The sequence below is a fragment of the Acinonyx jubatus genome, chromosome B2, assembly GCF_027475565.1.
Source record: "Acinonyx jubatus isolate Ajub_Pintada_27869175 chromosome B2, VMU_Ajub_asm_v1.0, whole genome shotgun sequence".
NCBI lineage: Eukaryota > Metazoa > Chordata > Mammalia > Carnivora > Felidae > Acinonyx > Acinonyx jubatus.
In genome coordinates this window covers 27,463,110-27,489,602 of record NC_069385.1, presented here as the reverse complement: position 1 = coordinate 27,489,602, position 26,493 = coordinate 27,463,110, and the positions used below count along the sequence as shown (strand labels likewise).

General features: G+C 47.5%; 1 protein-coding gene across 3 annotated transcripts; it reads left to right on the top strand.

Moving 5' to 3' along the window:
- The first annotated feature begins 11,168 nt into the window (after window positions 1-11,168).
- On the top strand, window positions 11,169-25,330 carry TNFAIP3 (TNF alpha induced protein 3). 3 transcript variants are annotated; one of them, XM_027056783.2, is made up of 9 exons: window positions 11,169-11,301; window positions 14,666-14,975; window positions 18,234-18,424; window positions 19,102-19,249; window positions 19,417-19,587; window positions 20,414-20,594; window positions 21,751-22,673; window positions 23,364-23,545; window positions 24,760-25,330. In XM_027056783.2, exons 2-9 carry the CDS (start codon window positions 14,681-14,683, stop codon window positions 25,042-25,044), a joined length of 2,376 nt encoding a protein of 791 aa, XP_026912584.2. In that variant the 5' UTR covers window positions 11,169-11,301; window positions 14,666-14,680; the 3' UTR covers window positions 25,045-25,330. The 3 variants fall into 3 exon arrangements, with proteins under 3 accessions (XP_026912584.2, XP_026912585.2, XP_053078171.1); XM_027056784.2 differs by lacking the exon at window positions 11,169-11,301 and adding an exon at window positions 11,564-11,603; XM_053222196.1 differs by lacking the exon at window positions 11,169-11,301 and having other exon boundaries at window positions 13,782-14,975.
- The last annotated feature ends 1,163 nt before the right edge of the window (window positions 25,331-26,493 follow it).

Below are 26,493 nucleotides of genomic sequence, written 5' to 3'. Positions count from 1 at the left end.
GAATCCGAAACAGGCTCCAGGCTCTGAGCTGTCAGCACAGGGCCTGATGCGGGGCTCGAACTCATGGACCACGAGATCATGACCTGAGCCGAAGTCAGCCCCTTAACCAACTGAGCCACCCAGGCGCCCCAAGGACCAGGATTTTCAAGGTAGCCCTCAATGGGGTATAACTTTACTAACAAAAAGATCCTGACTTAACAATACCTAGCATGACAATGCTACCATTCCAGATGAAGAAGCACGCTCTGATGTGCAAATAGTATTTTAACTTTTTTATAGTCACCATTATTTAATTTGCTTCACAAATGCTAATTTAAGCATTGTGGTTAGTATCACAGACTGTAGAGACAAGCCAATCTCTAAGAGAGGTTTTGTGAATTTCTAGATCTGTGACCTTAACCCTCAGTTATTTTATCGGTAAAATGGGATAATGATGCCTATTTCTGAAGAACTTAAATGTGAGAAATCAAATAGAACATTTAGCTCAATACTGAGCATACAGTGAGTGTGCTATAAGGGTATATAAAATACACGGATATGGGGCCCTGAGTGTAAGAAGATGATAAGCCAGACTCTCCATTTGATTGACAACAAAGCAATCTTTTTTTTTTAAGTTTATTTATTTATTTTGAGAGAGAGAGAGAGAGAGAGAGAACCAGCAGGGAAAGGGCCGAGAGACAGAATCTCAAGCAGGCTTTGCACTGTCAGCATGGAGCCTGATGTGGGGCTCGAACTCACAAACCGTGAGATCATGAACTGAGATTCTCACTTCTTTTATTTCAGAGTGAGAAAGAACTTCCTAAAGACGATTAAAAACCCAGAAGCCATAAAACAGTTTTTAAAAATTCTGCTTGAGGGGCACCTGGGTGGCTCAGTCGGCTAAGCGTCCGACTTCTGATTTCGGCTCAGGTCATGATCTCATGGTCACGAAATCAAGCCCCACCCAGGGCTCTGCGTTGACCCTGGAGTCTGCTTGGGATTCTCTCTCCCCCTCTCTCTCTGCCCCTGCCCCACTCATGTTCTCTGTCAAAATAAAACACTTTTTAAAAATGAAAATACAAATAAAAAAATAATAAAGTAGATCACATGTGCTGATATGGCACAACTCCAAGACATTTGCAGTGAAAAAATATGTAAGCCTGAGGAAAGAGGCTTCAAGTGAAGTAACTTGCCAAAAATAGCCTTGCTGTTAAGTAAGGTCCTTGGTGGTAGAACTCAGCTCTTTCCAAGTATAAAACCCTGCTTGAATGGATACTGGGCCCTGCTGTTCTCCTACTGTGGAAAAGTCATGGCGCGCTGGTAAGACGGGAAGGGTCAATAGACTGCACATCTTCTGTGCCTCTCTGGACCCATTGTTTCTTTAGGCAGTTTTTGAAGGAGTAGGGGACAGGGCTTGGGGTGGAGGATTAACTGTAAGACTTTGACCTGGTTAATTATTTCTTGAGCAATGTATTAGAGCTTTCCCTCTTAATAGCCGTCACACGTATCCCGCACTAGCAGGGAAGGTATGGCTTATTGATTCCTCTCTGGGCGACTGGAGCAGACGTGAAGCTGAGAGATCAAGTTCTGGAAAATGTAGAAATTCGCTCCCTAACGGCCTGCTGCTCCTCAGGAAGCTTTTTGTACCCACAAGAAAGCCAGGTACTTATGGCAACATTTTTTTTTTTTTTTCATTCTGAAGAGGGACAAGCATTCAGCAAACTAGGGCATTAACAGTTGCTGAAAGGCATGTGCCAACATCACAATTCAGTCCCTGAGAGGAAGTGAAGGCAGAATTCTTATCTAATTAAAACAGCGTGGGGAAAGAAAAGTGGGCAAAGGATAATTACCTAGTTTGGCATTTGGCCTGGAAAATAAAGGTAAGTATTCTTCTTGCAAAAACTGTCAGGAAACTTCACAAATTATAATGCTTGCCTTAAAGCATTATAAGGGAGGGAATTTTTCATCCTGAATCCCATGGTGCTTGACACATATGAATTATCTGTTCCTTGGGATGCTTCATTAAAAAGCAATTATTCATTTCTCTATAGAAAATCAAACTTAGGTACTGAAGATCTTACAAAACAATCCACAGGCCCAGTCTGGCATCTTCTTTAACTTCTAAATTCTAGTTCTCTTGGTTTAGTCTTGATTGCTTTCATCAAGTGGAATAAACCCCACTTGGCAAAAATATGTTGGTGTTTCCTAGAGATGCTCTGGGGCTTTCTGGTTGTTGGTGTTTGTGAGTTTGTTTGTTTTTACTTTAACCTGTTGGAAACTTTCCACAGCGGCATAGTGTAGAATGTGGTTGATTAGGCAGTCAGAAATCTGGGTTTTATTTCTGGTCTGCCATTCACCTGCCATGTGTCCCTGGCTATAGCAATGCGCTCTGCTGAGGCTCACTTTCTTCATCTGTAAAATGAGGAAATTTGTGTTAAATTATGAAATTCTTACCAGGAATTGCAATGATGTAAAGTAGTTGGGAACACAGCCACTCTGGTAGAATTAGGTGACAGAGCATGGAGACTCTGCATGGAGGTCTGCACCCATCCTGCGTGGCTTTGAGGATGACCTTCCTATCATTTCCAAGGAAATCTGATCCCTGGGTAGAGGGAGACACTGGTCAAAGGTACAAACTCTCAGTTATAAGATTAATAAGTTCTGGGTAACTAATGATTAGCCTGGTGACCTACTGGGGCCAGGAGGTGAGAAAAATGAGATTATGGTCAAAAAGTTCAAAGTTGCAATTATATAGGATAAATAAGTCTAGAGATACCAAGTACAGCATGATGACTATAGATTATAATACTATATCACACACTGGAAATTTGCTAAAAGAGTAGATTTCAGGTGCTCTCACCACACACACACACACACACACACACACAAATGGTAACTGTGTGAGGAGATCGATATGTCAATTAGCTTGACTATAGTATTACTATGTATATGTATACCGAAACATCATGGTGTATGCCTTAACTGTATATAACTTTTGTTTTATTAAAAATAAGCATATATGAGCTAAAGTTAGTTGCTGTGCTATGTTTTTAAATGGACTGAAAAATGTAAATGTTCTATGGAAAATAATAATACTATATTGGATACTTGAAATTTGCTAAGAGTGGGGTATTTATTCTCACTGCACACATACCAAATGGTAAACGTGTGAGATGATGGGTGTGTTAATTAGATTGGTATGATAATCATTTCACAATGTGTACATGTATCAAATCACTACATTGTATACTGTAAATGTATACCGTTTTTATTTGTCAATTACACCTCAATAAAGCTTGAAAGACATTTATTAAAAGAACTAAAATATGATCATAAAGAAAAAAGAATAAAAAAGAATCACCATTCTTGATAGTTTCTAAAGCCCATTCACATTTTAACATTCCATAGTTCTATAATTCTGTATTTGTAAAAAAAAAAAAAAAATGAGTAAACGTATAAAGGAATTCTTGAACTCTCTTGCAAAATAAAGGTAATACTCTTACCCAATAATATGAAAAACAACCATGAAATGCCTTGCATGATTAATTCATACAATAAAAGACTTGGAATAAAAAGATGTGTCCTGTCACTAAAATGAACAAATAATAATAATTAACATTGATGTGCCAATCCCGGCTCTAAGCACATCACATGTGTTAATTTATTTAATCCTCCTAATAACCATAAATCCTATTATAATCTCCATTTTTCAGACACACAGAACTAAAAGCAGAGAGCCAAAGTAACTTGCCCAAGGTCATTTAGCCAGTAAGTAGCAGAGGTGAGCTTTGAACCTAACAGTGTGATTTAGACCCTGTACTCAGATTTCTGTGTTAAACATAGCCCACTGAAATATTAATCCATCTGAAATGTTCTTGATAGAACTACAGAAGGATAAAATGTTGGAGTTGAAATCACTCTTAGGGATCAGTGTATTCCAAATCTTTCATTTTACCAGTAAAACCAATTTTAAAAGGGAAAAATAATATCTTGGCTCTGCTGAAAGTTCTATCAATTTCCCTAAAGTTTCTCAAAATGATTTCTATCAGAATTTTCAACTTAAGGACTTACATTTCTTTTTAAAAAGTAAAACAATTATTAGCTCAGAAAACATCAGACAAATAGAAGCTTTAAAACTTAGAATAAATGGTCATTAGCTTAGGAGATTGTTTCCATTTTGTTGTGGTAAGTTTTCCATTCAAATCGTCTGATTGAGGTCTAGAAAGGCACTTTGAAAACACAGCAACATCCAGAGGTCTGCAATGGGTAGTTCAGTTATCAAAACAAAAACAAAAACAAAACCCTACCGTAGTTAGGCAATAAGACATAACAGGTTGTACATTTCAGAGTGATTATTGTTAAATTGCCCAGGGCCAAGAATTTTTCAGCCACCCAAGCAGTACAGTAATTTTCCTGGAGTTCAAAGCCAGGAATGTACACATGAATTAAGTTCTTTCATTAAAAAAAATTTTTTTTAGGCTCTCATTTGTTCAAGTTTGGATGTCTGACATCATTGAAAACCAACCAAAGATTGAGTGTTCGGGTCAACCAGAGAAGCTGGAACCAACCACGAGAGCCTGAAGAATCAAGGCATTTCTTCTTAAGGATCTATTTCAGAGCGGACGTGTAATAAGTTGAGTTTTGGGGAGTACTTCTATGATATACCATTGTTTCAGCAGAAAACTAAATTTGATTCTGCAGATAAAGCACGATGCCTATATATTATTTTTTCTAGAGTGCTGAACATACCTCAAGACAGATTCGGCAGATTTATTCCAAGTGTGAAAAAACACAGGCAACCCCAGGCACTTGTTTTTCCCAAAGACCTTCGGCTCAAAATAATCAGTATTACAAAGTGCATATTTTGGGATTGACGTGCCTTGAGTTCCTTCAACTGTCACCATCCATGTTTGGATCTAAAGCTTTTTGGAGTTTTATGATTCTTCGGAGATGATTTTGGCCCTTGACTGTTGCGCAATGAGGTGCTAAGACAGGCTGTTTTCAGAAACTTGGTTCCTCTGTTGGCGTCCTTAGAATTTTAGGATTGACCATGAAATTATTTTCCTTTAAACTTCTCTTGAAGTTCATCTAGAAATGGAGAGTCCTTTAAGATACTCTTTTCAGAGACAGGTGCCTATTCCAGCTTTGGGAAGGCATTTGGAATTGTCTAAGCCTTCAGTCTCAAGGCATGGTCTGTATCTCTATTACACACTTAAACAGCTTTATCTCTATGTGGGGACCTTTCCTCTAAGGTCCCAAAAGGCCACTGGGTTGCTGCTTTACCAGAAATAACCAAAGAGCAATCATCTCTCTAACGATGAGCATTTGCTTCTCTTAGAATATTTTCATGTGCTTTTGTTCTGCGTTTCTCTATTTTAGCTTCAATACAGCATCATAATGTGTCTTGTAAAGATACTGTATTTAACTAACAGGAATCGAAATTAAAGTTAAATTGAGCTCCTTGCTGAGCTGGAAACACAACACAACAGGGGTGAGTTTTGCTGTGTGTGTGTGTGTGTGTGTGTGTGTGTGTGTGTGTTTTGCTGATTAAGTTCAGGGCATGCAACCCCAAAATATGCACTTTGGTATATTGAATTTTTGAGCTAAAGGCACTTGAAAGGCAGAAAATATAGGAACAGACTTTTTTGGATCTTCCTTTATCCACCTAGGGACAGAACCTCCAAAATGAACTCAATTGTTATGGATCCCTGCCCCAGGAGCTTTATCAACCAGACAAGACTGACTCATCACAGGAGAAGAGACTAGATATTGCCACCACACCCAAACTTTGTCACAAACTGTCACATTTCCTATCTTGTCCATCCCATTTATCTTCCCTAAAAACCATCTGCTCTCCCTTAAATTGCCTACATGCTTCCCTCCCTTCCCCTACACAAGCTGTCAAATCTCACCACTGTTTGGGATATACACTGTTTTCCTATGATGCCCCTATATACGTAATATTAAAAATTAACAAATGTGTTGGGGTGCCTGGGTGGCTCAGTTGGTTGAGCATCTGACTTCAGCTCAGGTCACGATCTCACTGTGAGTTTGAGCCCCGCATCAGGCTCTGTGCTGACAGCTCAGAGCCTGGAGCCTGCTTCAGATTCTGTGTGTGTGTGTGTCTCTCTCTCTGCCCCTCCCCAACGCACTCTCTGTCCCTCTCTCTCCTTCAAATATAAATAAACATTAAAAAAAATTTAAAAAAAAATAACAAATGTGTATACATTTTCTTCTGTTAATCTGCCTGCTGTCAGTTTATTTCACAGACCCAGCTCTCGAGTCTCAGAGAGAAGAGGAAGTCTTTCCTTCCCTACACAGAGAGGAAGAAAGAGGAATATGATGACATCAATAAATGTAGCCCACTGTCAGTGAGTAAAAGAATGGACATGTGTACATGAAGCTGATTATTAAGTCCATGGTGTATCTTATAACTGTGGACGCTCAGAATCCTGGAAATATAACAGCTTCGTCTCCAGCCTGCCAAAGTGCTTGGAATTTCCACCTTTAAAGCTCTGGGAAGTTCTGGTTTCAACAGGAATGTTTCTCAAGAAGTACAACAAAATAACACATTGCAATCTTTTTTTGAAAATGAACATGTTTTACCTTAGATTAGCCAGTCCCCCCAAAAGGCCCCTGAAAAGATGAAAATTGAAAAACTTTTTTTTTTAAAACATTTATTTCTGAGAGACAGAGAGAGACAGAGTATGAGCAGGGGAGGGGCAGAGAGAGAGGGAGACACAGAATTCGAAGCAGGCTCCAGGCTCCGAGCTGTCAGCACAGAGCCCAATGCGGGGCTCGAACTCACAAACCATGAGATCATGACCTGAGACGAAGTCAGACGCTTAACCCACTGAGCCACCCAGGCGCCCCCGAAAAACTTTTTTTATGGTGATGGGGGGCGAAGAGTAGGGGAGGGGTAAAGAGGGAGAGGAGGCAAGACTGGCAAGGAGACAAAATTATGGGCACTCCAAACCTGACTGAGGGAATTCAGGCACAAGTGACAAGAAGAGGGGAGCATCGAAGGCCGATCTTCACAATGGTTGTACTACTCCAAATAAAAACTAATTTATTTCTGTTAACACTCAGCTTACTGCTAACCCAACGCAGCATACCATTTGGCTGTAAGCAGCACTCATTTCAGGTCCATCATGGTTCATATCTGGTCCTCAACAGCAGCCTCCACAGAAACAGAAATGAAACCAAGACTTGAATATTTACGCTCATAATGTCAAATAAAACAATTTTTCCAAGTGTTTCAGCCAGGTATCGACAGGAAATTAAACCAGAATTCATGGGGGAATGAATTTTCTGATAGGTTTTAGAGTCCAGCATCCCATTCCTGGCATAAGAGAAGCCATTCCTGGCATCAAACCAACTCCCTCCCTTCCCCTGGAAGGTCTTTGTTCCTATTATAAGTGACTCATTAGATTACCACAGTTAAGTCCCGTTAGCTCAGTGGGTCTTTGTTTCCCTACTCACCCCCAGATAATACCTACAAAGGATCTGAGGTTCCTAGATAAGAGGCAGCATTTCAGGAGAATCTGGCATTTATATCATGATGAAATCTATGACATCATCATCACAGTTCTCCTTGTCATTACAGCCCACTAAGGGCTTCCATTGTCTTTTCAGAACTAGCCTTTGAAAGTGGGAACATCACTCTTCAGTAATCTCGAAGCTCAGCCAAGGGTTATTAAGTGTGAAGCAGGAGGGGTGCCTGGGTGGCTCAGTCGGTTGAGCGTCCAACTTCGGCTCAGGTCATGATCTCACGGTTCATGAGGTCGAGCCCCACATTGGGCTCTGTGCTGACAGCTCAGAGCCTGGAGCCTGCTTCAGATTCTGTCCCCCTCTCTCTCTCTGCCCCTCCCCCACTCGTGTTCTCTCTCTCTCTCTCTCTCTCTCTCAAAAATAAACATTAAAAAAATTTTTAAAAAAATTTGCAGCAGGATTCAAAGCTATCCTGCCATACTTACAAAAGGCTAGTTTAAGATATGTTTAATATGGATCTTCCTTTGCAGCAGCAGAGCCCGATCCTGGGGAAGAGAGAAGAATGGAACAACAGACACAAAATGTCCGATTTCCGTTTCACACCTGATTGCCAAGCCCTAGAATTCCACACGCTCTCAGAAACACGCATAGCTGTATCTTGATCAAGAAAGGCTCATGAAGCACAGTTTGTGCTGAGTCAGATTCAGGTTCCCTTGCCAATTGTCATACCTGCCTCTCTCCAATCTGGTTTCTCTTGCTCCCTGTCCCCCGCTATCTTGGGATGCCCACCTTTCTCACAACGTGGCATGAGCATACAGGCTGCAGACACAGTCCTACAGACTAACTCCAGGAGGTCACCTGTCCTCACCGTGTGTGATCTGTGACCTACGGACGCTGGCAGCACAGTGAAAACGGCACAGAATTCGAGAATTCTTCAAAACACTCCATATAAGGAAACAGGTTCTTCCCTCCTCTGTGTCCACTGGATGTTCATAACCATACTTTCCTCTTTGCAGAGTTCTATTCGTCTTGATAAAGTCTATCATGGAAACTAAAGTCCCCCGCAAGGCTTTGGGGCGCTCAAACTTTGGGTTTCAATTCATTCCACCAATCTCTCCAAATTTTATATCTCTTTTCTTCTACCCTTTCCTTCTAACTTACCTCCAAGAAAAATTCCTATTGGTTTTGCCCACATGCCAAGTGTTAGAAAGGAAACTGTGCATGGCCAAAGCCCTGACTTTGAAGACAGAAAGGACAGTCCACGCTGGGGGAGGGCAGGCCTGAGTAACGGTCCTCAACAGAGACGGTCGCTTCACCAGAACGGACAGAGCAAAACTGAGTGCTGCAGGCCCCTCCTGCACCTGACCGCTATTACCTCGTCACAAACCCCGGCAGGCAGGGTGGCATGGTAGCTTCCCCGGGACGCTCGGAAGCGGCAGATACGGTCATGGTCTTTCAGGCTTGTTACTCCTGCTATTGTCTCACCAGCTCATCAAACCAGGCAGTAGACACGGACCCAGAAAAAGGCACAATGGCAGCTCCAGGAGGGGGTCGGGGGCCCGAGCCAGACAGACGTGAGACAGAGCGGGCACACTCTGTTTCCGAAGGAGCCCAAAGGGAGAGTGGTCGCAGGACTGAGGATGGTCGTCCACATACACCATCTCTTATCATCTCACCTAGCCCAGGAGGTTTCCTGAGGATGAACCAAGGCCTGTCTGGCTCCCAAGCTCACATTCTGCCACTGCCCCGTGTCCCCAGTCTGACTAAGTGACTGCCAGGTGTTTGTGAGGCTGGGGCCCAGGGTCGAAACAGGGGCCTTGGGATTTCAAGTCTGGGAGATCTTTTCTGAGAGTCATAGTTAAGACTTAACAGCGTGTACCTTGGAGTAAACAGGCCCAGTCCCAATCGCCGCTCTGCCACTGGCTGAGTAGTAGAAGTGTAGACTTCAGGCGAATGGCTCAAGCTTCTTACACGTCAGCTCCCGCAGCTTCAAAGTGGAGCTGTTGTGAGGTTTCAATGGCAGAGTGCACTTTAAACACCCAGCCTGGACAGTGACACATAGTAAGGACTTCCTAAACATTATCATATTCACTATCCATTGTTTGAGAGTCGGCAGCTGAAAACATTTGTGAATGAGGAGTTTATGCCAGGAAGTGTAAGAAGAAACACCCAGGAGGTCTGGAGTTGTCAAAAGTCCCGGGCATCCGTTTCAAATGGCCAGCACCACCAGCCTTGGAAATTTGGCTCCCACTGACTCTCTATTCTAAGTTTCCCTTTGGCAAAAAAGTGCCACCTTCGACCCAGTCCCCCATCCTAGTCTCTGCAGGTCCCTACTGGAGACGGAAGCATATTTTTCTAATTCCAAAACTGGGACATATAGCCTGACAAGTATAGTTACGTCTGGAAGGGGACAAGGCACAGAATATCTCAATCTGGTTCTAGTTTAGCTATTCTAGGAAATGGGTCAAGGGGGACCCCCAGGCAGTAAAAGTGCCTAACGCCTCCCCCTCCACAACGCATGCACCTCGACGGTCCAGGTGGCTGACACCTATTCCCACAAGACATCGTTTGGGTAAAGACGGTAAGTTACCCCACTATTTAATAAGGGCTGGGGGTGGGTAAAAAATTATTGCCAGCTGTCGGCACCTTGGCATGAACTAATTGTCAGGATCTAAAAAGACTCCTAATAAGGTCTCACGGGGACGTGGCAGGGATAGTAATGGACTAGAAGTGATCTCTAAACTGCAATCCTACCTGAACGTTGGCATCCCCTGGGCACCGGTGTGCAGAACTGAAGAAGGGGCAATTAAGTGCAGGACAGGGTTGATAGTTGCTCTGATTCTTAACGTCACCTAGGTTGGTTTTGCCCCTGCAAATGTCAAGGCTCTGGGGCCTCAGGAGTCACTTCAGACCTGCATCCCACCAGCGCGGGGTCCGGGTGGCAGGAACGCTGGCGTGGGGACCGAGGGCCGTGACCGCTTCTTGTTCTCGAAATCCCCGCCGGGGCCCAGAGCACGGCGCTCCCCTACGGGCTCATCACGTGCACAGCCCCGGCGTTTCAAACCCGGCCCGAAGCCTGAGGTCCCGGACGCCGGGGTGGTTTTTAGGGTTTTCTTTCTTTATTATTTCCCTTCTTGTTCTCCACAGTTGGTGATTTTCTGCAGAAAAACGGCTGAGAAAAAAAGAACCTATTTCATTTCCAGTTCCCATCACCGCGATTTCCACATGGATGTGACGTGGGCCAGCTTCCGAAATGCCCAGGTGACTCACGCGGGGACACCCGGGGGCGGGGCGCAGGAGTTTCTCGCGCGGAGGGCGGGACGGGGCGGGGCGGAGCGGGGCGGGGCGGGGCGCCGCTCGCCTCCTGCGCCAGCTGCCCCTCCAGCGCCTCCCGCGCCTCGCGCGCGTCCCGCGCCCTCTGCGCCCCCTGCGCCCCCTGGCGGCCGGCGACCCGCGGCTCTCGGCGCCGGGCCCGGCGTCACGTGACTGGAAAGTCCCTGGGTGGAAATCCCCCCCGACCCTCCGCCGGCGGTAAAACAGAAAGGGAAAAAGAGAACTGGCAGTCTGCAGACTTCGCAGCGGGCCAAGTGCAGCGAGCTCGGAGCCCGCGGGGGCGGAGCGGTGACAGCAGCCGCCAGGAGAAGTGCGGCGGCGGTGGCGGCGGCAGCCGTCTTGATCACACCCCCGGCCGGCCCGGCCAGCGAGCGAGCGAGCGCCTGGCTCCGGCGTCCATGGGGCGCCTCCTCCGCGCCGCATCGATCCCGGCCCACTGCGCGCGCCGGTCCTGACCTGGACTTGGGACTTAGGAAGAGGATCGCGCGGCCGGGACAGGTAATCGCCGCGTCCCCGTGCCGTCTGCCCAGCGGCTCCGCGGGGCCAGGGCTGCGGGTGTGGAATTGGCAGCGTCTCGCGGGCTGGCCTCGTCTAAGCTGGCGTGGGCTTTGCAGCGGTGCTGGGGGGGAGTTTGTTGGCCGTATGTGCCCATTGTAGCTCTTGAAATGCTAGGACTTGAGGTCGCCGCGCCAGATGTTGGGGTGACAGCTCTGGATTCGTCCAGCCAACTGGCCCTTTTACATGCTGCAAAAAAACTTAGGCTGCAGCGGACTGGTGGAGAATCGCCTCCGGACTGCTAGGTCGGTGGTCGGTGGTGCTTTGCTCCTTTTCGTGCCTTTCTTTATTTTTAAGTCAAGCTCTGCCTGCTTTTGGACACGTAGACCTTGCAGAACCGCTGTGGCTTCTTGGCAGATTGTGCAAACCCAGCCCACCGCCGGGTGGGGTGTCGCAGAGGCAACTGAACCGGCGGGGGTGGGGGACTCAGCCAGCCTGCCTGTCCAGGGACAGCTTGCAGAGACACTCCAAGTTAAGTGCAAGGAGGTGGGTGGGGTCGAGGGACAGGCGTTCCTCTTTTTCTGGTGGAAGCAGCGTTAAGACAAGTGTGCGCGTTGGCCTGCTTTTCGGGTGCTCCTCGGGTTCACAGTGCTCTGCGGGCCCCTGCCCCAGCCCCTACCCCGCAGTCAGGCAGTCTTTGTCAGCCCGGGTCGTCCCACATCCTGCCACCTGGCCTCTCAGGAAAGCAGTGGTATTAAGTAAGGACGGAGCTCAGCTCTTTTGAGACCTATTTGTGTTCGGTTCTCCCTGTCTCTGATCTTCTTTCCTTGGAAGGCTGGTCTGGTCTAGTGTCTGGGGGCAGCATTTGGAGAGAACCATCGTTCATGAAACAGCTCTCTCTGGACCACAGCCCTAGTGTCCCCAGTGACTGAACAGCCAGTTACTGCCCCCTTCTCGCTGTCTAAGGTGCTTCTTTGATTTTTACAATTCCTCGTGCAATGTTTGAAGTGTCGGCGGGATACTTTTCCTGAAATTCGGGTGAGGCATTTGTGGATAAAAAGCCAGTGAGGTAACCGACGTAAAAGTAACGTTAAGGGTAACAGCGTACATCTTGACCTGGAAGGGCATGACAATCATAGGTCAGGAGAATCTATTCCTTAATCTTAAATGTGGAGAAGTCCAAGAACGGGGAGCTTGGGCTGTGCGTTTTGCTTCTTTTAAGGAGGCACTTCTGCACACTGTGCGAGGCTAAGCCTATGAATGAGATGACCTTGAGCCATCCAGTATTGACGTTTGCATGTCTTGCATATGGTTTACAGCCCTCACTAGTTAAGGTCTTTGCTGAAAGATTTTTAAGTCAGAAGAGAATAATAGAAGACCCAGAAAAACAAAAAGGCAGCACTTAGCTTGTTTCAAATCTTTTTCCTTCCCGCCTCTTCCCCTCTGAGAGCAGCAGGCGCTTGTGGGAACACCTTGCGTTGTGGGAATAGCGAGGGGCAGGTGTTGGAAGTTGTGGCATCTGGGCAGAGCTCTCTGTGCTGGATGGTGTGGAACCTGGGCGGGACCTGTGCTTCTGTTGCCTTGGCTGCAGACCGAGAATAGGGTCAACTTTGATTTTTTAGCCCCAGCATTAAGCATGGCACTCGACCTTCAGTAGGTGGTCAGGCAGTGCTTCTTGAGTGATGAACAGATGAATGAGTGATACCGTGAGACTTTTGCCGTGCCACAAAGCAGAAATGTGTGTAATGTTTCTGTCCCTGCATTGTGCTTGGGGTCCTGTTATAATTTTGCCCATTTCCACCTTCAGAGAATGTCTGACGTCAAAGGACAGGTTACCAGCTGACCCAGAGAGTGACGTCTCCCAGGCCTCACTGGCAATCCGGATAGGAATCCTTATCCAAAACGATCACCAGAAAACTCCTTGGAAGCAACGTCAGGGTCATCTAATCCAACCTCTCTACCTTGAGCCACAAGAATTTAAACCACTTTATCAATGGCTTTAAAAGAGCGTAGTCCCACTTAGGAGTGGCTTCCCTAAAATCCAGGTTTCTTCTTACTCGTAGATAGGTTTAAGGTCTTTCTCAACTAAAAGCTTGCCTAGTCAAATACACATACTATGATACAGGAGTGAGATTAACAGTTCCCATGAAACTTCCTAGGGAATATCTTCATGCTCTAAACCCATCTTTGTCTCATCTTGGAAACCCAGATGTATTGTGAGGCACCCTCCTGAGGCTTAGGAATGAGAACTGGGTTTCTACACAGCCACACGCTGCAAAGATCCCACGTTGCATCAATTCACAACATCCCATGCCGTTGGCGTGGGTTGTAGATGCTGGGGTTTGCCCCGTCTTCTTTCATTTGTCCTGAGTGTCCCCCTGGCTGAAACATCATTCCTTATCTACTTCCAGACTTTCATTTCTTTCCACCAGAAAGAAAGAATGCTTAAAGATTTCACGGTGAAGACGGCGGGGGGAATGTATTATCCAAGTGTTGGTTGATCATAAATCTGGTTGGCAGTTGAAATGATTGAGCTCTCATGCCTGCTCTTGAAAGTGTGAAATTTCTTCTTCTGTTATTGTTATTTTTCTGTTTCTTATTCTGATCTTGTAAAGTTCAGTGGAGAGGTTCTGAAAGATTGCTTATTATCTGGTCTTAAAACTGCAAAGCATCTTACTGGAAATAGGCTTTTTTCGTTGGTTATACTCAGTTAAAACTCTATAAATTTTAGAATACATTTTAGAAATAAGCTCTTTATAAATATTTCACCTTGGGGCTAAAGGAGAAACTTGAATCAGCAGCCTATGTGACAACATAATATTTCAAGATTTCTCACAAAACATTTACTTTCCAGTATAGGGAGGGAGGGCTTACAAGAGATGAATCAAGGCTTTGCCTAAGAGCAAGGGGAGTGGTCATAGGGGAGGAGCCACGGACTTGTCAGGACTACCTTGTGCCTGGCACTGGCATTCAGGGCTCCCGAGATCCAGTGGCTGTGTCCGAGTAGCGTCAGAATGAGATGGGGGCTTGTTGGTTATGAGGTACAGTACCTGTCGCTGACAGATGGGCTTGGCTCCCTGACAAACGTTACTGAAAACGCGGGTTATTCCCCTCCTCCTCAGTACCCACTCTCCGCCTTCCTTCTCTTGTTTAGACTAATCTGTAAAAGTGATGTAACTTAAAAGAGTCCACTGTGAGTTCATCTTGGGGGCCAGCTAGTATCCTGGGACTAGAGGCGGCTAAGATCTTTTGCCTACAGATCAGGGTAATGACCAGATCAAACACAGGGGTTTCCTGCCACCAGGTATATAGGAGCGGTATCGGAGTTGGACTCACGGAATGGGTTTTGTCCCCCACTCCTCTTCAGGTGTTGCAGAGCACCATGGCTGAACAACTCCTTCCCCAGGCTTTGTATTTGAGCAACATGCGGAAAGCTGTGAAGATACGAGAGAGAACTCCAGAAGATATATTTAAGCCTACCAACGGGATCATTCACCATTTCAAATCCATGCACCGGTACACGCTGGAAATGTTCAGAACTTGCCAGTTTTGTCCCCAGTTTCGGGAGATCATCCACAAAGCGCTCATTGACAGAACCATCCAGGCCTCCCTCGAAAGCCAGAAGAAGCTGAACTGGTGTCGAGAAGTCAGGAAGCTGGTGGCCCTGAAGACGAACGGTAAGCTTGGTCTCGGGGCTGGCCGCCACGGTGCCGGCAGAATTCGTCAAATTCTGGTCGCACTAGCCCAGACGCGAGTCTCTTGAGACCGTGGACGCTTCGGTGTAGAAATTCTATGATAGGCATGTGATGAAAGCAAGCTTCCTTTGCCACTATTTTTGTTAAGGCTACTCTGTAGTTGTGTGTCTTAGAGAGCAGAGGCACTGAGGCTCGAGGAATGCATTTCTAAACACCATGCCTCCCATTAGATGACTTCCGTATCTGATTGCTGGGGCTGTCTGTTTAGTCCTTTGTAAAATACGCTTCCCTGGCCAGTAGTGGAAACCTTCGAAGGTTTTCAGTTCAAAAGGAAAGCATGGTGTGAAAACTAGTATTACTGTTGTTATTTCCCACTACCATTAGAGGATGCTTGTGATAATGACCTTACACTTCTTGAATTGATTGCATGTGTGGCTTAACCAGTGCATGGCTGTTGAGGACAAAAGGGGCCCCTTGTTGTCGGCTCTGCTCTTACCTCGGTTCTGTTGGTTTTGGTCCCATGATATGAGATAGAAAGGTACTTGAGCTTTTTGGCACAGACTTTAGACCTCTACTTTATTATTTTTAGGGATTCCTAGTTCTGAATTTCCTTGCTGTCTGTGTGTGTCTGCCCAATGGCCCTTTACCATGCGTAGCTGTTTCCTGTTCTAAGCTTTATTGTTTTGTATTTTGATTACTTCCTTTGAGCAAGAGTAGGTATATCATGGAAACATCCAAGCGTACTGTTTTATGCAGATGCAAAATCCTGCATTAGCATATAGCGAATTATCACAAGAAGCAAATAGACTGTTCACAATCAATGAAACGCTCATAGTCTAAGTGAGGACAGGAATCTTAGAGGTTCTTACATCCACAACAGTCCTTCGTTAAGACCACCTCGATCCAAATAATACATCCAAGCAGAGGAGATCCTTGTTGACAAGGAGATGATAAGAGTATTAAGTTAATTAACTTAGTTGGTACATTATCTTTGGCTATTTTGGAGTTGGGTAAGTGGAGTGATTGGAGATACGTATTTTGCTGTGTCCTGGGTGGTCTTGTGCGTTACTTCAACACGTTGTCTCTACTTCTGAAGCACAGGTTCTTGGAAATAAAGGTAGAATGAAAACTGGGAATAGGTAGGGTTTACATTGTTCTTGGCCTTAAATCAAGTGATGCATAGAAGTGGGTAATTATGTTAAGTCATCCTCAAGGGGTTTATATTCCTGACAGTTTGTGGTTTTAACTCTCTCCCATTTTTGTTACCAAAAAAGCGAGACAGTGAACTTTGGGAGAGTTGGAAACAGAGAGATTCTGCCAAATTAGTAACGTGGTAGGAAGAGGAAAACCATCTTATCATTAACAGAGTTAACTGACATTTTAGGTTGAAATTCTCCTTAAGAAAAAAAAAAACAAAAACGATGTACATAAATAGTAAACACTTGTCTTGCAAAGATAGGTCATTTAAGCCAGTAAGGGTTCATGCTACAAATAAAGCTGCAAAAGCAAGTGCATTTTGATACCATTTGCTGGGCAATAGGGATTTGGGGGCCCAGATCCTTTTATTTCCCCAGGTTCAAGAAAATGCCTTAAAATTCTGGAAAAGGAAGAAAAGATATTTAGGGAAGGGGGAAAAACAAATTTTTGCTCCAGTTTTTATTAGCACCTTAAAAAAAAAAAAAAAACAACAACAACCTTCCCCCTCTAGGTGGTTCTACAGAGTGAATGGTCTGTTTGGGGAGGGGGTGATTCACAAGTTTGCATTTGAGGATATGAGACTGTGGTGAATGAGGAAGGGAGTAGGTGGCATAAAATTGAAACTTCATGTGAAAAATTCCAGCGTCTATTGGCTACAGCGATTTCACTTGTATAATGAATAGCCTTATTCCAGCTCACCCTGGCCACGCCCACTTGGAAAGTCCAGGGTGCGCTTCACAGTTTAAATGTCTGCACACCAGAACAAAAAGTACAATAGCTGTTGCTCAATTGCTAGTCAAATAACTTGGCGCTGGGGAATTCCTGATGTTACTTAGGGAATTTTGTACTGGTGCCTCTCAATAAAGAACTGAAAGTAAGCGCGAGAAGAAGAAGAAAAAAAAAAAAGCCTTATCTTTGCTCTAGATTTTGCAAAGGGGAAATTTCAACAGAATGCAGTCGTTGCCACACTTCTGCCAAGACAAAGGACTGCGCGATCTTTTTTTCGCTCGTGTGTCTCAATATTTTATTTAGCTAGTCTTTGTGTGTAAATTGCAGGGATGCTGGCTGTGGATATGTGTATGTGAGGGGTTTTCTTTGGTGTTCTGTTTTGGTTTTTTTGCAGTTTGACTATAATTAAAATCTGATAAAAAAAAAAAAAGATTTCAGAAGCTTTTATAGCCCTACTTGGGAAGTAATGTAAGAAAACAGGTGAACTTTTCTCGATAAAAACAACTGTGCGCTCGCCAACAGAGAGTAAGGAGTTAACTTTTTTGGTATTGCACATTCCCCCCAAACGTTCATTGTTTGGAGGTTGGGGAAAAAGGCAGTCTCTTGAATCATGGGTTTTCATCTGTGAAAGTAACAAATTCATGGAATAAAGTTAGACCTGTCTTTTTCTCAGAATGCTGGAAGGCAGGCTGGCGGTAGGCAATTCGAGAGTCTCAATCCCACTGTATAAACCAGGAGAGGAAACTCCCAGGCCCCAAAGTCTTCAGCGGAATGGTCAAGTCATTTACCACTGAGTCATAGCCAGACCGTCCCTGTCTAGTGAAGGGAGCCAGGCCAGCTTCCTGGTTCGTGCGTATGACCCCGTGTGTTCTCTCTAGAGCCAGACGAGTAACAGCACTAGTGTCTTAGCCAAAACATCAAGGAATGCTAGAAAGGGACGGGCATTAGAGATTATAATCCAGTGCTCTCGTTTCACGAAGAGAAAAAATACTCAGAAGCTGGAGAATTTCCCCCAAGGTCACACCAAAATCAGTTAGTTAGGGCAGAGCTAGGCTAGAACCAAGGTCCCCTGATAATCAGTCACTGGCTCCTTTGCGCTGCTGGCGTCAGTCGTTAGGAATAAGAGTGAAAAGGATGGTTTTTTCCTTAAAGCTGTCATTAGCTTGTGAAGTGTTCTCAGTGTGTCCTTTGACTAAGAAATTAAGCCATTTGCATTTCTCTCACGCCTTGTTATTCAGTGCCCTGCGCCAGCCAGGGCGAGTGCATCCTGAAAACCTTTGCTGGGTCTTTGATGTGTGCCGCTTCTGTCCTCAGGCGATGGAAACTGCCTCATGCACGCTGCTTCCCAGTACATGTGGGGTGTTCAGGACACAGACTTGGTCCTGAGGAAGGCACTCTTCAGCACTCTCAAGGAGACAGATACGCGCAACTTTAAATTCCGCTGGCAGCTGGAGTCTCTTAAGTCTCAGGAGTTTGTGGAAACGGGGCTTTGCTACGACACTCGGGTATGTTTTGCTCCCCCGTTCAGTATCTGTGGATAGAGCTCCTTGGTGGGCAGGGGTTCCCCAGGCCAGCCCCCTGCTCTCAAGGAGCTTATGATTTACAAGGTCACATGCACTGGGCTAGGCAAAGCGTAGTCAGTGGAAAACACCAGAAACCTCCTATGGGATGAACCTGAGGCTGTTGCCACCGCAGGGGGGGCTTCCAGGCAGCAGATTCCCAGCTGTGGCATCTCTTCCTTTCAGCAGAAGGGCTTCTGTTCCTGGTCTTGCCTGTGGTGTTTCGGTTGCTTTCCAATCTGACTGGCCCTTTGTATGCTTTACTGAGCCTGCCAATCCAATTCAAACGTGGGCCTCACTGTTCTCAGTCACAGGCCTGGAATTTCTGTGTGCATTTGGGTAAGGGGCTTTGGTGCTATGCCTCATGAGGGATTTTTTTTTTTTTTTGAGAACAGGTGCTGTCCCCATCCTCCCCCACTTTTTAAGTTTGCCTTCTAGTGGAAAAAATAAAGGAAGAACACCAAAATGGGGAAAAAAGGGTGATCATTTGAATGATGGTTTCCAGAAAGGGGAAAAGTCAGCTGAGTTACATAAATGAATCAGTAGAGAGCGAAGTCGACTGAGTTTTTAACGCTGAGAACATTCACTCAATCGTGATTTTTCCCTTTACCCCTTCTCCTTAGAATTGGACCGATGAGTGGGACAGCCTCGTCAAAATGGCATCCACAGACACACCCATGGCCCGAGGTGGACTTCAGTATAACTCACTGGAAGAAATACACATCTTTGTCCTTTGCAACATACTCAGAAGGCCGATCATTGTCATTTCAGGTGAGATGCCTGTACATTGCTTATTTGTGTTCAAGGGCCGTTCGGCTCTAATGCTTTAGCACTTAGGAAAAACCCATGCTACCTAAGTCGTAGGCAACAGCAGCTGAAGAGAATTGGGTGAAAATCACCAGCGGGCCTTATTTATCTCTTTCTCTTTCCCTACACAGACAAAATGCTGAGAAGTCTGGAATCGGGTTCCAATTTCGCTCCTTTGAAGGTGGGCGGGATTTACCTGCCTCTCCACTGGCCGGCCCAAGAATGCTACCGATACCCCATCATTCTTGGCTACGACAGCCAGCACTTTGTACCCCTGGTGACCCTGAAGGACAGCGGCCCTGGTGAGAAAACTGCGCGTGAATCCACACTTGTAACTACTGGTCGATACTGGGACACCCTGTTCCCACTGAACACCAGGCTCTTTGGGCCCTATGACAATCGCCTCATTTACGGTTATTATTTTTACTTGAATACGGTGTTCTGTTAGGGGCCTGATTCGCACCAATACTGCAATAGCGGTAATCGTAACCCCGGCCGTCGTTGTGTATGGTGTGGCAGTACTTTCAAGTAGGAGATATAAGCATCACATTCCTACTGCCATTGATACATGACAAAGTAAGGCACAGAGCCCTGGCATGGTGCAGGTAAAGGTCTGTCAGGTTAGCTATTATTATAATAGCTTGAAGAGCCAGTGAAGAGGCAGTGTGCTAAGTGCTTTAGGGACATTATTTTTATTTCATTTCATCCACAGGGTGTAAGCTGTAATACACAGGGTGTAAGGGTGTATGGGCTGTAAGCATTGGTGGCCTTGTTTTTATAGATGAGACCCTTGAAGCTCAGAGCGGTTCAGTAACTTGCCTTCTATCACAGAGGATCGAAAATCGGATCAGTCCGATTCTGAATTCTGGGATTTAACCAGTGAGATCCACTGCCTCCAGGCTGCTTGGTATTTCCTGAGCTTCCTGAAGAAAGCACTGGATGTTAGAGTTTAGTATAGTTTGCTCCACCAGCTGAGTTTGATAATACTTTTCCAAAGTTCTTTAATTGTATCCTTTTTGTGTTTGCAGAATTTAATCGTTACATCTGCGCGGCCTCACACGTAATCTCATGTAGTGGAATCACATGTTGCTGACGTGTTATTTTTGTTTCCCGCCCCCCCTCCCCCAGAAATCCGAGCTGTTCCACTTGTTAACAGAGAGCGAGGAAGATTTGAAGACTTAAAAGTTCACTTTTTGACCGATCCTGAAAATGAGATGAAGGAAAAGCTCTTGAAAGAGTACTTGATGGTGATCGAAATCCCTGTCCAAGGCTGGGACCACGGCACCACCCATTTGATCAATGCTGCAAAGTAAGAGTTTACTCTTAGCTCTCTTCCTCCCTCTGTCATCCTCAGCTGTTTGTACGACAGCCATGTAAGCTGAGGCCACCCCCGAGCTCCACAGTAAAGCTATTCGAAGCCAGTTTCTTCCAATGTGAAACAAATCCAGAGTTGTGTACATGAATCAGAGAGGGTGACTGGAGGCAGTCCTAACTTTGGTTTCACGTGAGAACAAGTACTTTATCCATAGCGATTTGCCTGCATATCTGGATGCCGACGGTCAGCGCTGTGGCTTTTAAGTATATTAAACCAACGATAGTTTTGTTTTGTTTCGTTGAATGGCCCTAGCAGTGGGCCAGCAAGTGAAAATCCTTGGAAACAAAAACCTTTTTCTCTTGGCTTCTTGGTCAGGACAGACACATCAGACACAGACTGGGTTGTAGATTGGGTTTCTACGGCGGCCATAGGATTGTGCCAACTTGGAAGGTGGAGGAGAGACTCAGAGTGCACATTGTGCACGTATCCAGACCTTAAACACTGGGCTTTATGTTAGAGGGATGCCCGTTTCTTAGGACTTGAAATGTACAAGAGAGGACCATGAAGGCCTATGAGCATCAGTTTCTTCCAGTGGAGATGAGCAAATTACAGATGATCAGAAGTCAGTGGACAGCGCCCCGTGGGCGTGTCTTCCGCTCCTCGACTGAGACTAGCAGTTCATGCTGATAGAGACCAGGCACAAGTTTAAGATTAATAACGGCAAAACACGGGACACAAAGTCCCAGAGTAGTTTGAACTATAGAGTAGCCTAGTCCCAAATGAATGCCCTGAGTCATGTTTTACCAGAAATTGGGTCTCTGAGGAGTTAAAAGGTAAAAGTGACTTTTTAAGAGAGGACCAGAGTAATTAGGTATAGAGGCAGCCCCAGAATAGCCCTTTCTTTGGAATTAGCTGTCACTGGGGTGGTGCGAGATTGATTAAGTAAGACAGTGGTTCCTGAAATAATGAAGCCTTCTTAGCAGTACAGGACTGTGCTGGGAGGGCAAACCCTTTATCATGGGCCCGCTTTCCAGTGAATGGTTATCCAGTTACTGCCATAGCCGCATGCTAAAAGTTTTGCCCTGTGAGCTAATGACGTGAAGTCGTGCGTGTGGCCACGTGGTCTCATATGTCGCCTCTTGGTCTTTAGGCTGGATGAAGCTAACTTGCCAAAAGAAATAAACTTGGTAGATGATTACTTTGAACTCGTCCAGCACGAGTACAAGAAGTGGCAGGAGAGCAGTGAGCAAGAGCGGAGAGAGGCGCATGCTCAGAACCCTTTGGAACCTTCCGTGCCCCAGCTCTCCCTCATGGACGTAAAATGTGAAACGCCCAACTGCCCTTTCTTCATGTCCGTGAACACCCAGCCTTTGTGCCACGAGTGCTCCGAGAGGCGGCAAAACAACCACACCAAGTCCTCAAAGCTGCACTCCAAGCCCGGCCCCGAGGGGCTCCCAGGCGTGGCGGCCGGGGCCTCGCGGGGTGAGGCCTACGAGCCCGGGGGCTGGAGCCCCGAGGAGCCGACCACCGGGGGGCCTCATTCGGCCCCTCCGACGGCGCCCAGCCTTTTCCTGTTCAGCGAGACCACCGCCATGAAATGCAGGAGCCCCGGCTGCCCTTTCACGCTGAACGTGCAGCACAACGGATTCTGTGAGCGGTGCCACCAGGCCCGGCAGCTTAACGCGGGCCACACCTCGGACAGCATGAGGCACTTAGACCCCGGGAAGTGCCGAGCCTGCCTGCAGGATGTCACCAGGACGTTTAATGGGATCTGCAGTACTTGCTTCAAAAGGACTACGGCGGAGCCCTCCTCGGGCCTCAGCTCCAGCGTCCCGCCTTCCTGTCACCAGAGGTCCAAGTCGGACCCCTCGCAGCTCATCCAGAGTCTCTCCCCACATTCTTGCCGCAGAGCTGGGACCGAGGCTCCCTCTGGCTGCCTCTCTCAGGCCCCACGGACTCCAGGGGACAGGACAGGGACGAGCAAGTGCAGAAAAGCCGGCTGCATGTATTTCGGGACTCCAGAAAACAAAGGCTTCTGTACGCTGTGTTTCATCGAGTACAGAGAAAACAAACGTGAGTGACATGATCGATTTCCCAACTCCCGTTTCAAAACCCCTGTCTCGAAGCGGTTTAGTTCCTGAGCTTCAAGAAGGCGGCCCCTCTGGGCGATGGGGCCAGGTGCGGCTTGCACAGAGGGACGGTCACCGTGGCTGTGCCAGCCCCACGTGGAGGCGAAAGGCACAGGAAACCACCTTCCAAAACCCTACAGCGCCTCGTAGGTAGCATCCGTAGAATTTGTTTTCGCGAACGAGGCCGTTGAGTGTCTGGCATTTATAAGGTAGAGTTTAACCAAGACTTCTTTGGAGACTTAGATGCAATAGAGAAAACCCAAAATCTGAAGAGCAGCAGCCGGAGAGAGGGAAGTCCCCACCGATGTGCTGAAAATCTAATTTGAAAGAGGGACGGGCAGTTAATGCCTCTGCACAGTAGCTGTGCCTGGCCGGTACAGCATGTCCAAAAATGAGAGATTTATACAGTCAAAGATGTGTCAGTAAGGGCATTATCATTACTGTCTTTGACTCGGCTGCATTTACAAAAGGCCGCGCTGCACCGCCCCGCCCCCCCCCCCCCCCCCCCCCCCCCGCCCCAGCCCCCGCAGGCTACCCGAATCTGTGTCCGAAACCTGTTTTGTTCCTCTAATGTCAGTGTCTCTCCCTGCCTGGAGACGACCCGTGGCACTGATCAGCACCCGCTGTCTTTTAGATTTCGTCGCCGCTTCCACGAAGGCCAGTCCCACGGTCCCCAGGTTCCAGAATGCCGTCCCCTGCCTGGGGAGGGAATGCGGCACCCTCGGAAGCACCGTGTTCGAAGGGTACTGCCAGAAGTGTTTCATCGAAGCGCAGACCCAGAGATTTCACGAGGCGAAAAGGACTGAAGAGCACCTGGTGAGACATTTTGAGGTCCTCCCCCCTCCCTGCTGGGCCAGCCCTCCTTGCTGCCCATCGGTGACAAGCAGACTTTCCTCCCTGTTCGGGGAGGAATGGGAGTGGGGCGGGGTCACTGTGGCGCCCAGGGTTGGAAGTGCAGCAGCGGCTCTTGATTTTCGTGGCCGAAGGATACTTCAGAATGCATTTGAAAAGTAAATAGGGGCGCCTGGGTGGCTCAGTCTGTAAAGCGTCCGACTCTTGGTTTCTGCTCAGGTCAGGATCTCACAGTTTCACGCATTCGAGCCCTGCATTGGGCTCTGCGCTGACAGTGTGGAGCCTGCTTGGGATTCTGTCTCCCCCTCTCTGTCTCTGCCCCTCCCCACTCGGTGCTGTCTCTGTCTCAAAATAAATAAAAGCTTTTAATAGGTAAATAATTAACTGAAAAGTAAATAAAGCCAGCCATAGATTAAAACCTCATAAAGCCTCTGGGGGGCTCCTGGGTGGCTCACTCAGTCTGTTAAGCGTCTGGCTTCGGCTCAGGTCATGATCTCACGGTCCATGAGTTCGAGCCCTGTGTTGGGCTCTGTGCCTGCTTCGGATTCTGTGTCTCCCCCTCTCTCTCCGCCCCTCCCCCGCTCACACTCGGTCTGTCTCTCTCTCTCACAAATAAATAAACGTTAAAAAAATTAAAAAAAAAAAAAACACTTAAACCTCCTAAAGCCTCCAAAAAGCTAGATGCTGACCAGAGACTTCTTGGGTTTGTAGTCAAAGCACGGGCATCTAAGAGGCTAGCAGGCTTCCTCAAGTAATCCTTTACTACGAGACGGGGAGGAGGCAGAGCGTCCCCGGGCCTCTGCGCAATGGCACCTAAGAAAAGCCAGCTTTGGCTGACGCATGCCTGTCCTGTTCATAGATGGCAGGGAGTTTAAATAAGGGCAGCTCATTATTCACGCAAGCAGAGGTGAGCCGGGCCAGCGTTCGCAGGCCTCCGGGTGAGGCTTGGGGGCTCCACTCGGCCTCCCTGGGGCCAGGCCTGCTTTCGTGGGACCGGGAGGAAGCGTCCGCGGACAGCTCCTGTTCCCGGACTGCGCGCCTGGAGCTCTGGTTACCTGGGCCAGGGGGGTGCTCTGCGCCCCGTAGAGCTCCTTGCAGAACCCACGCTGTCTGCTGAGACTGCCCCGTGCTGTCCCCGAGTAGCGGGACCCACCGTCCCCTCTGTTGTTCCCTCTCAGAGATCGAGCCAGCGCAGAGACGTGCCTCGGACCACGCCGAGCGCCTCGAGGCCCAAGTGCGCCCGGGCCTCCTGCAAGAACATCCTGGCCTGCCGCAGCGAGGAGCTCTGCATGGAGTGCCAGCACCTCAGCCAGCGAGCGGGCCCGACGCCGCACCGGGGCGAGCCGGCCCCCGAGGAGCCGCCCAAGCAGCGCTGCCGCGCCCCCGCCTGCGACCACTTCGGCAACGCCAAGTGTAACGGCTACTGCAACGAGTGCTTCCAGTTCAAGCAGCTGTACGGCTGACGGCAGCGGTGGCCCGCCGGGCCGCCGGGGGCCTCGAGCCACTAGCCAGCATGGTGCTATGCCCTCAACGCGCTGACGCCGCCGAGGGCCGTCCCCGCGGCAGAGAGCTCCCGGGGGCTTCCAGCCGGGAGGGAAGATAAGCTCTCGGTCGCCGTCGCGGGGAACGTTCCCAGGCGGCCCTCGAGCGAAGCTAGCGACTGGCGGTGGATGGTGTCGGTCCGGCCCAGAGCTCGTCCTCACCTGCCACGCGGAAGGCCGGGAGCTGCGTGGCCTCGGGACGGGCCGGGGAACCCGGAGCCCTTCCTCCTGGCCAGCCCCACGTCGGCCTCACTCACAGACGTGAAGCCGAAGCCCCACGGCCCGCGGGCCCTCTGCCAGACGCCCGGGAAGCTCAGGGAGAGTGGACATATTCAGAGAGTCAGTAGTTAGTGGTTTTTCCCCACCTGCCTGGCTCCTTGCCCACGGACACGGCAGAAGCAGAACCATCCACAGACTGATTCTGAGGCCTGCTGCAACCGAACACGTTCACACTGAAAAGCAAACCAGCTGCTCTTTACAGTATGCACCTTGGAAAAATCCAGTTATTTCCATAGGGGGAAGACGTGTGACTCTCTTGGTTATCACCATCTTCCCTTCGAAGTTAGGGTGATGTGTGCATCAAAGTGTGTACATGTATAATGTGCCCTTATATGACGTATGAGGGATTTTTTTCTTATTCCGGTGAAATGCTGCCCTAGAGATTTAAGTAGGAAGACTGAATAACAACCTATTTTCTGGTTGTTGTCAGGGGCACCGTCTGTATATAGCTTGCCTGAATTTAACCAGCTGCCTTGTTAAAGTGAGCTCCCTGTTGTGTTTACGTAAGTCACTTTATTTATTTTATTGCAAACTTCAATGTTATTTAAATGAAGACGTTTCTTCTGCTTTGGGGAAAACGCTTGCTGTGGTGTCTTGAAATAACATGGTCATAGTGGTTCGTGGCACCGGCACCGGCACAAGTCCCTGACTGCGTTGGGGATTTGGCCTCTTCGATGCACTTTGGTTTGCCTTCCCTAAGAAAGAAGGAATTGCATCAAAGGTTAATTCATTAAAAGCTCATGCTTCTTAATGAAGCTTTCGGTCAGAGCCACTTCTCAGCCATATGATAAGAAACAGTAGAGACATGCGTCTGAGTATCCTACCTCCTTAGAGATAAGATTAGGAAGGAACAGGGATGAGATTGGAGAAGGTCACGGGGAAGGTGTGGCCTTTAATGATGGTTTTATTTGCTGTGCTAACGCTATGTCCCCAGGTGGCCCCTTAGCATTGGGACAGCAAAACCCTGTGACCATGAGCTTAAGGAAATTTCTTTCTGTCCTCAGCCTGCAGTTTCTCGATATGCTTTGTATTCTTGTCATGCTTGTTCTAGACAAAACGGGGAAACACATTGTTCCCAGAGGTAAAGGCTGC